General features: G+C 42.5%; 1 protein-coding gene across 3 annotated transcripts; it reads right to left on the bottom strand.

Moving 5' to 3' along the window:
- Positions 1 to 99: 99 nt before the first annotated feature.
- LOC308322754 (heterogeneous nuclear ribonucleoprotein H-like) lies at positions 100 to 9,964 on the bottom strand. 3 transcript variants are annotated; one of them, XM_080774167.1, is made up of 11 exons: positions 9,864 to 9,964; positions 8,284 to 8,382; positions 8,035 to 8,190; positions 6,901 to 7,044; positions 5,794 to 5,932; positions 4,335 to 4,567; positions 3,818 to 3,927; positions 3,106 to 3,241; positions 2,658 to 2,732; positions 2,216 to 2,309; positions 100 to 962 (listed from the first exon to the last, which is right to left on the bottom strand). In XM_080774167.1, the coding sequence occupies exons 2-11, from the start codon at positions 8,363 to 8,365 to the stop codon at positions 959 to 961; spliced, it is 1,173 nt and encodes a 390-aa protein (XP_080630293.1). In that variant the 5' UTR covers positions 8,366 to 8,382; positions 9,864 to 9,964; the 3' UTR covers positions 100 to 958. The 3 variants fall into 3 exon arrangements, with proteins under 3 accessions (XP_080630293.1, XP_080630291.1, XP_080630292.1); XM_080774165.1 differs by having other exon boundaries at positions 2,220 to 2,309; XM_080774166.1 differs by having other exon boundaries at positions 2,220 to 2,309; positions 4,347 to 4,567.

Genomic DNA, 9,964 nt, shown 5'->3' with positions numbered 1-9,964 from the left:
AAAAAAAAAATACAAAATGGTAATTGAAACCATTGCAGTAGAAACCTTCATGTGAACAAGATTTATTTCTGTTCATTTCCCCCCCCCCCCCCTCCCCCCCCGTATGTGTATGGTCCAACACTGCCCAACCTTACCCGAGTGGATTTGGGGTGTTAATACTATTTGATTAAACATTTATTGACATGTTTGCTGAGATAAGGGATACCAATACTGCTTGGTGGTTTTGAACTACCCAAAAATCTGATCCACTCAGATAAAGGCCTCAACGCTTTGAACTGCTGCAGGAATTTGTACATTTGCCCTTTATGTATCCCTCATAACGTAAAACCTGCAATATCCACATTCAGACCCTAAAAAAGAAAACATGATTAAACCATGTGAAGTCTCAAATGTACATTGTTTCAGTACCCCAAAACATAAAAGGGGTTAAACCTTAATGCAGAAAGAATGAAAACGAGGGAGAACCATCCAGAGATTTCAGACATATTTACAATATTCTGTTCATGCACTCAAAAACATTTGACTCTAAATGTAAAAGCTATCAACACAAGATAGTTATTCTCAGAACTGCCAGGTTGCCTGCAGAACGAAAACGAAACAAAAAACAGCACAACTTCTCCAGGTCATGAAACCGCAAGCACACAACTGTGTCGTGTGAGCAATCAAGGAAAAATACGGGAACAGAAACAGCACTTCGACTGCCAAAAACTCTTGTGTCACCAGACGCTCTCATTACTTCATGAAGACCAGCCATTTAAAAAAACCAAAAAAGACCCCCACCCCTGCCTATGTTTATGTGTGACGTACGTTTCAAGTCCAACCAGCAAAACGCAGAGTAAAAAAAAAAGAAACTAAAAAGAACTAAACTCCCCATCCTCCACCGAGTCCATTCATAGAACTTCTACTTCCTCCTCCGCCTCCATTGCTGCCGTAGTAACTGCTCCCCATGCCGCCCTGGTTACCTAACAAGAGAGAGAGAATACACACCATATAGGACCGAGGAGTTCTGTGTACGATAATCACATTCTTTCAAGTCTTTTCTAAGTAACAATCCCTGCCCCAGTCTGTTTTGGAATGCACCAATACATCATATTTATGCTGTATAGCAAGTTTATACTACAATCAGTGCTGCATGGCCACACAATGGGGCGATTTTGGGGTACCCAGCACTCCCAAAAGAGCAACAGAGCAATAAAGAGTATGAGTTTGGAATGTGAAAGGCAATAGAGCGTCGCAGTCCCGCCCCCTACCAGGGCCCAGGAAATGATTCTCCGTTCATTTTCCTCAGACATTTCAAAAAGTGTTTATTTAAAGACGTTTACGCCGCGGACAAAGCCAACAAACACAATTTTTTGGGCCGATTTTGAATGGCAGGTTACAACACTTTGTTGTTTTTCTTCTTTGTAATTATTTGTTTAGTCCAAAATATTGTGTTTGTTGTCATGAGTTGTCACGACTCGAGTTGGCTTTGTCCGCGGCGTAACAGTCTTTAAATAAATACCTTTTGAAATGTCTATGGGAAGAATGCATTGGGAATCATTTCCTGGGCCTGGCGTCGTCATGAAAGGGGGGGACTGCAACGCTCTATAGTCTATGATGCAGAAGTGGTGTGTGTGTGGAAAAAATACCCGGACAGACAGTAGGCGGGCTTTAGGATCGGGCTTTAGGATCAGGCTTTCCACAGCTACCCCACAACACAACAGGCATTGTCTGCAGTTCACAGTTCAGACAGCAGAAGCTCTCAATGTTTTTACAATACGACTAAATATACAATAACTAAACACAAATCTCATTTGAATTGGATTTAAATAAATTACAATTTCATCAGTCGGTAGCCCCCCGGCCAAACTTTCGAGGAGTAGAAATATTAATATCAGTGGTTCTCAAAAGTCATAGCATCACAATAACTAACCACTTTATCCATATTTTATATCTCCCAGCTGATGACCCTGACAGCTGGTACTCGCAATGCTCAGATCATCCATCCACCGAGGATTACCAACACTTGTAACCTGCAACACCTGTAAGTAGCTCTAGCAGATTCTGCTTGTAGCAAAGCATCTTCAATGTTTACTTCACACGTGCATCTGCCATTTTTTAAATACATAATGATACTCTTCTGGGGTCCTTGGCAGATGGCACAAATGCATATCAGTTTGGAGAACCACCGCTTTAGATCTCCCCCCCATGGGCCTCGGTAGAGCAGAGCTGATACTCACTGTAGTCGCTGTAGCCTCCCATGCTGCCCTGGCTGCTGTATCCAGAGTATCCAGAGTTCAGCCCACCTCCACTATAGGAAGACTGGTTACCTGGAGGCAGAGAGAAATAGATACAGCGTCACATCGCACATTTTGCAATCGTAGTGGAGATTAATATGAGACTGCGTAAAAGCTAAGCAAATATGAAAAAAGCTGGAACTGAGTGGTACATTTAATCTGGCAGGAGTTTAAAACAGCTGATCTACAAGCTCACAGGGGAGCACGTTTATAATGATATAGATTATAGAATGCCCAGGGTTGATGTGATTAGACTTAGTAAACTGGACCAGAGTTGCCTCTGTATTTGGACCCCCCCGTCCACCAAATCCTCCCCAAAAATATCAGATCTACAAGCTCACATAACACAGCCATTATTAACATGGCCTCTGATGAACTCACCCATCATCTGACTGCTGTAAGCTCCATTACTGCCCCCTGCTGTTGAATTCAGGAACAGCTCCACGTAGCGGTGCTCTGAAATGCATAGAATCGGACCCCATGAGGACACAGCCCAGTGGGTGGGTGCAAGCTACCTCTGTATTTAAACCATTGAGACCAGATTGTACAAATGCCTTCTAAATCACAGGAAAACACAGGTTTCTGATAAACCTATGTTTCTATATCAATGGTTCGAAAAACCATTGCAAAGATAAGAGTTAAAAACATTCACTCTGAAAGAATATATATATATATATATATATATATATATATATATATATATTCAAAGATTTGCGCGACATTTTCACAATAAATAAAAAAAAAGCAGATATCTGCTATTTTTCAACAGCTAAAGTTTAAAATCGTAGTTAAAAACTATGCCAAGTCTAAATGGGTTAAGGAAACTCACGCATGTTGGCCTTGTCCTTGGACATGGCTGCCACTGCATCCTCGTGTGTGGCGAACTCCACGTCAGCCTCCCCGGTCACTCTGCCGTCCGGGCCGATCTCGACGTGAACACGTACCGGGTTCAGTGGAGAGAAGAACTGAGGAACATTGAGAGAGGGAGAAGACAATATTATGAGCTGCGCACAATACTTTTTACAATGAATTGGGTTTCAATGACCCGGCATCTCTCTGCCTGCCTTAGAGAGGCTTGGGTAACGTCGCTCATAGACGAGCAGTCTCATCTCTCATGTTATGGGGAAAATAAAGTCCAATTTTATGGACACGTGCGACCCTCTAGCTCCAATGGGCTTAACTCACGAGCTTGCACGGGCAGGTGACACTACGAATGTGAGATGAAAGGACCCGAATAGCCGGATGAAGGTGTGAAAAGAGAGTATGCGCTGGGTGAGCAACTCCATACCAGTGAATGGGAGGGGATTTCTGGTGCCCTCTCCATTATATTTACCGTTATGCCTCAAACATTGAGTGTCTCATACGACCACGGGGTGGTAGTGCCGTGGGGCAACTAGGTCGGACCAACCGGTTTGCACATAATTTCTGTCATTATGAATTAGGCAACCAATCTTTCCTTGTTCTTGGAAACGTCTCAATGTTTATTTGTTTGAGGTTTTAATTGAAATACATCAGTGATATTGGAGAGCAGTGAGTCTTACATTGTAGATGTCCGTCTCGGAGGCTCTGTAAGGCAAACCTCTCATGTGCACACAGTGACCTGTCGTAGTCTGGAAGGATGAGCCACTGTCTCCGTATCTATCAGATCCACCTGCACACAAATACACAAACATAGTAGCGATTACCATTAGCGCTGTAATCGGTGCAACTTGATAATTTAATAAAACTATAATCGATTAATAGCCGGTTATCCACTGGAATGCGCAAAAATTGTGCATTTGCTAGCAAAGTGCATCTTTGATTCTCTCAAATGTAGTGTCCGCCAGGTCCACCTACCAAGGTTATTGTAGTTGACTAAAACAAATTGACTAAAATGGTTGTGCCCGAGGCTGAAATAAAAGTAATGGTTGAGATTAACAATGAAAAAATAAAATTGTTTACAAAACTATCATAACTCATTAAAAGTGAGCTTTTAAAATCTTTAAAAAAAAAACACACTCTCCCCCCTGGCCTTCGGCCTGGTGGAGACAATAATGAAAAATGCAAAACTATAACAACCTTGCCACCCACCTCCGCCTCCATATCCGCCACCTCCTCCTCCTCGACGCATCCGGTCATAGGAACCCCCTCGGCCGCCGCCGCCGCCGCCGCCCATCATGTTGTAGCCGCCGCCACCACGGCCTCCAGAGGGCCGGTCGTAGGGGCCGGGTCTCTGCATGCCCATGGGCTTCCTCTGGGGTTCGTAGTGGGTCCGCACCTCAGCACGGCTGCTCTTGAAGATCTCAATGTACCTGAGAGCATACAGACGCCACAGTGAACACTCCCAGAAGATAGCAATCGCTTCAATAAATGATAAAATTGGGGAGGGGAAGGGGACATTAAGATACTGTCATGGTGTGGCCCATAGGTAGTAAAAATAAAAAATAAATAAAATTGCAATTGGGACAAATTGTTTTAACATTTACAAAAGGAGACCAAAAAAAGAAACAAAGAGACCACATCAGAACTTAAGGAGTCTTGAACGACTTACAAGACTTTTTCTTTATGGTTACCCGTTAAATGATTGATGATATTACGTCCGATTGACTTGAATATACTGCATAGACTAGAGCATGGTCCTGTGTCCCTGCCATGACAGCCATTGGCGTGGTTCTAGAGGAGCAGAGAGGGCTCCTGTAGGCCCTTCTGCAAACAGTCTAAGTTTTACCTGTGTGGCAGTGCATGGGCTCCAGTTCCTCCAAGTGTACAGCGGCCATCTTTAACCCATTTTGACCTGAGATCAGATTCTAAAAATGTCTTCTACATCCTCACAGTTTTCTGAAAAAGCTATGTTTCTATATCAGTCGTTCTTCGATAAAAATAAAAAAAAGCAGACCTACAAGCTTGTAGCGCGCCATTCTGTGGCCGCTATGAGCTTGTAGATCTGCTATTTTTCAATAGCTAAAGCATAGCATGATGCTAACCCCAAAATGGGTTAATTGAACACCTGGGAATACTCCTTTCCCATTTGTCAACCTGGACTGACGTTTAGTGCCGAGGTACCATTCATTCTAGACTCCAAAATGTTATAAATACACCAAACGTGCGACAAACTTTTTTTGTTTTTTTTTAATTGAATGGTGCCAAACCACTAATCCTCCCATTGTGTTATTGTGAGAGTAGTTCGGTCTAAAAATGGCAGTGAGGCTATGTGTGTGTTTTTTTTTTTAAACCGGTATCACAAATGTGTTTGAGTTATGCTCGATTTATATTTGGTTGCACATCGTGTCGCACATAAGAAATAGTCAATCTACACGTGGCTCACAATGCACCCCGGTGCGTTTCCGACCGGTCGATCTGCTACATCTGATGCATGACACGGCACGTAACAGAGTATAAATCAGGTGTTAACCGATATGAATAATAAATACTATATATACTTTCAGTGATATATGTTTAGTTGCAGATGTCGAAGGTGCACACCAATAAGAAAAATGAACGTTTCCAGCCAACCAACCAACCAACCAACCATCCCCACCTGTGCCCTATTCTTTCCTTGTGTTTCTTTAGAGCCTTTTCAGCTATATCCTGTGAAGCAAACTGCACGAAGGCCTCCCCCGTACTCCTCCCCTGGATGTCCACCGGCAATGTTATCCCATTTGGCACGATTTCCAACCCTTCAACCCAAGGACAGATAAGGATAACCCCAAGCAGGGGACATATTAAATCACATGCCCAATCACAGAGAGGTTACTTTCGCTAAAGAGAGAGATATATAAATATATATAGAGAGAGAAAACTTATGGAGAGAAGAACAAACTCTACATAACATCATCATTTACAAACCAGTTGAAAGTGTTTACCAGTGAGCTGCCATTTGGACGACTTTATTTTGCTGTGTTCTCTAGGGGGCCGTACAATAAGAGGGATGGGAGGAGAGGAAAGTACATGAAAAAGAGAGCACCATAATGAGACGTTGAGCTAGAGTTGGTGTGTTGATGAGGAGAGAAGAGAGCAAGGAACCCCACCCCAGTGAGTGACATGAGTTAACATTATCGTCTTCACCCATCGTTTGTTCTGGTCTATAGACGAATAGGATTGCACTGCCATTCTTTTAAAATTACTTTTTTCTTATTGCGGGGGCATGTGGAAAATAGGGGTTAGTAATATATACAGTATAAAAAGCTAAATTATAAAATGTATTACTAGACTCGGTTTTAATTGTCAAAATGACTTAAATTAAAGAAAACATGATGGAATGTCTGGGATTATGAAGTGGAAAGAATGGGGGTGTTTTAATTCTAACTTCCTGCTCTGAGCAGAAGAAAACAAAACACAAAACTGGCATCCATAAAATTTCTCTTCATTTTAGACTTAACCAGCTTCCTTTTCCTGTGTCCTTTCCTCGCCATCACTGACCCAAAAATATCACTTTAAACGAGCCCTCACCTTCGTCATTTAATTAAGGTCAGAGTTCAGATGACGGCATTTTCTTTCCAGCATCTACAACTTGATTGTTTTACTGCAAAAGCTCTCAGTGGCCACGAGAGGAAGGAAGCAAGAAAAGGAAGGCAGAGACAAATGGGTCATCCTCTGCAGTAAGTAACCTCAACCACGTCCTACAATGACTACGACCCGTTCGTACCTGAGAAGAACTGCACTATCTCCTCCTTGCTGCAGCCGAATGGGAGACCTCTGAGGCGAACCAGCCCATCCCCTGCCGTCTCCGGACAGTTGGGGCCGGTGTGCTTCACCACCCAGTCCATCTCAACGTTGTTGGATTTGAAAACTAGAGCAGGAGATATAAAAACAGTCACTCACAGGCTTTATGCATGTAAACAAGATAGATTGTAGATTTAAGACTTGTTTTATGTCACTTTGAGCCCTAGAATCCATACTCTGGGAAGGACATTGACCGTCTGCTAATTTTGATGAAATAATGTAGAAATTATAAATGACACCATGGCTGTCGTTTTGGATTGATTTTATTTTAACTAAATTTAACTAAAGCTTTTAGCTTTCTATGCCTTTATTGATAGATGAACAGTAGACTGAGTAAATGAGGAGAGAGATGGGGATCAGGAGTTGGAACCCAGGGTGTTGTAAATGACCCAAGGCACTGTATTTTGTCTTTGTAATCATTTGCAATTTTGCATGCAACATGTGTCATACATTTATTTTGAAGGGGTTTTTTGGTTTTGAGTTCAGTGTGTGGCTGAGAGCCTGGTAACTTTACACTGGGGGTTTCCTTGATTAGTACAATTGCACTCACCTGGCTGCTCAGAATCAGAAGGAAATGTTTGAGGCAAGCAGCAGCAACAGTTTTATATCTTAGCACCCAGCTAGAACGGGAACAAGGTAATGTGTTTGTGTTTTATGTTTCTGTGCAATTACTTTGGATATGTTTATATTAACAGAGAGAAGGTGTCATGTACACATTGTGATTATTCATAATTATGTTTGTGTATGTTTGTGTATTAAAAGCCCATTCTGTATGTTATTGTTTTAGGACCTGGTTTGTATGTTGTAATCTTGTTTATCTGTCCTATAGTTCTTACGGTGTCTGTCCAGAAAAAGGTGTTTCAACAAAGGAAAGGACTTTATGTTCAAAACAAGGTCTAAGGCTGATCATAAATAAAACCTTCTGGAAACATCGGCACGCTTCACCATTCTCTGGCTTGGGTTAGCTACATGGGCCCTGTGGCCTTTTAAAGACCTTTGAAGTCTAAATTAAAGATTTGTGTGAGATTTGATAATAAACGGGTGGCCCTACACTCACCCTCTACATATCGGTGACCCATGGTTTCTCTGTCCTTCTTCGTGGCAATCTTCGTGTCTTCCTCGCTCTCCATCTCAACAAATGCCTCTCCGCTGGGCCGGCCCTCTCGCGTGTAGGTAAAATGTATAGCGGTGCCGTTGCTGGCGATTTTGCAATCTGTGTTTGAATGAAAGTGTTATTTATTAGAGGAGATCCGGTCCAAACCCTTCAGGTTCTTGAATAACATCAAACAAAGCTGCAGTAACTTACCTGAGAAGAACCTCTGCACTTCGTCTACTGAGCAGGACCATGGAAGACCCCTGATGCGAATCACATTTCCTTCCTCAGACATGATTAGACACTGCAATCCTTTGGAGAAGGAAAACAAAAAGTGCACACAAGATAAGATTTACTGGTTTTGAACATCAAATTGACAAATGGCAGTGCATTCTGCTGCATCCTGTAAGATTATTTCTTCAGAAAGCTGGTGGGTCTTAAAATAACCTACAGGGGTGGATTATTGTGAGTATTGTTAGTTGTTACTGTAATCTGATGGAATGAAAGTGTTGTGGAAGGGAGATATTAGACGTTCTGCTGTTAAGGCTGCATGATCAACATTATATTCTTTGCCTGTTACTTTTACATCTTCTAAACCCACCTATCCAAGTCAAGTAGCAGAATTGTTTTTCTGGTATAGTATTTATAGGTCTGCAACAACTCTGAGTTGAATTAACACTGAGGATTTTACATTGCAGATTGGTATCCCAGAGGAGAAGAACGGATCAAATTGGAGTCTGTGGCCGGATGGTAAATTATGCATTTATATAGGCACTTTACAGAGATTGTGCATTACATTCACCCATTCTCACACACACACTACACCGATGCCGGAGGAAACCATGCAAAGGCACCAAACTGCACATTGGGAGCAATTAGGGGTTCAGCGTCTTGCTCAAGGACACTTCGACCAACTCTAAGGGAGCCCGGGTTTGAACTGGGAACCTTGCTGTTCCCATCCGGACACTCTACCCCTGATCCATTGCCACCCCTTGAAGTATTTGAATATTGATTAACAGTATAGTATTGAAGTATTTATTAACAGTTTGCAGAATTACAGTACATTTCAAGCACACTGAGTGGACGACCCAATAAAGCACTACACTTGTTTACAAGAGGGTCCACCATGTTCAATTCATCATAACATTTAGAGACTACAAATAGCCAAAGAACAGGAAATCATCATAAAAGGAGTTTAAAAGGGAGTGAGGGGGAAAGGGGTGGGGTGGGGATTCAGATTTTACGGGGATGCATATCAAACCGGGGGGGATTAGTGGATTATTATTAAAGATGCATTGCATCCACAACCATGCTAATAAATCAAAAATCAACTCTGGGCCTTCAACAGAACGACCTCATTCACAAAGGCGGCAGCTCTAGCCCATAGACTAGTGCTCTAGCCTGCCTGCTTCCTTCGACCTGTGGTTCCTTCTGATGACTGATTTCCCGACAATAACTCAGAGATATCAGAAGGTTTGGCTGACATTTTGCACTTTATCTCGTTTACATTTGATGGCAGAGACGATTCACTTTCACTTTGGCCCAGTATGGAAACCGAGCGCAGACACACGCACGCACAAGACCGCATCCAGACACAGACTCAAGAACAAAGCGGCCTGCGCCATATTATTAGCGTTAGCTTCACGTTAGTAAGATGGAGTCAATGCCAGGCGTACCCGGCGGCCTGCCGCTTGTGTATGAAATTAATGCAAATTGCAATCAATTAATCGATCAAAATGCGAAAACATACACCAAGGTCTTATACAGTTAAAAAATAGTGTGAATAACCTTACCTGATAACTATTCAACGAAGTCGTATCGTTTTCCTATGAAACAGATTTGCGTTCCGCCGATAGATACTGTGCTCGTGCTTGTGCTGCTGCTCACGATTTGG

The sequence above is a fragment of the Protomyctophum bolini genome (genome assembly GCF_963924005.1).
Source record: "Protomyctophum bolini genome assembly, chromosome: 10".
Taxonomy (NCBI): Eukaryota; Metazoa; Chordata; class Actinopteri; order Myctophiformes; family Myctophidae; genus Protomyctophum; species Protomyctophum bolini.
Note: the sequence above shows the minus strand (reverse complement) of the source record. Positions and strands in the feature narration are given on the sequence as shown.

Bases quoted from the DNA above. Each gene is read 5' to 3' on its own strand.
- LOC308322754 (XM_080774165.1), bottom strand. From the start codon at position 8,365: ATGTCTGAGGAAGGAAATGTGATTCGCATCAGGGGTCTTCCATGGTCC. The intron at 3,242-3,817 runs GTAAGACTCACT...AATGTTCCTCAG, and splicing joins CCGAGACGGACATCTACAAT to TTCTTCTCTCCACTGAACCC. The intron at 2,310-2,657 runs GTGAGTTCATCA...CTCTGCCTCCAG, and splicing joins TTACAGCAGTCAGATGATGG to GTAACCAGTCTTCCTATAGT.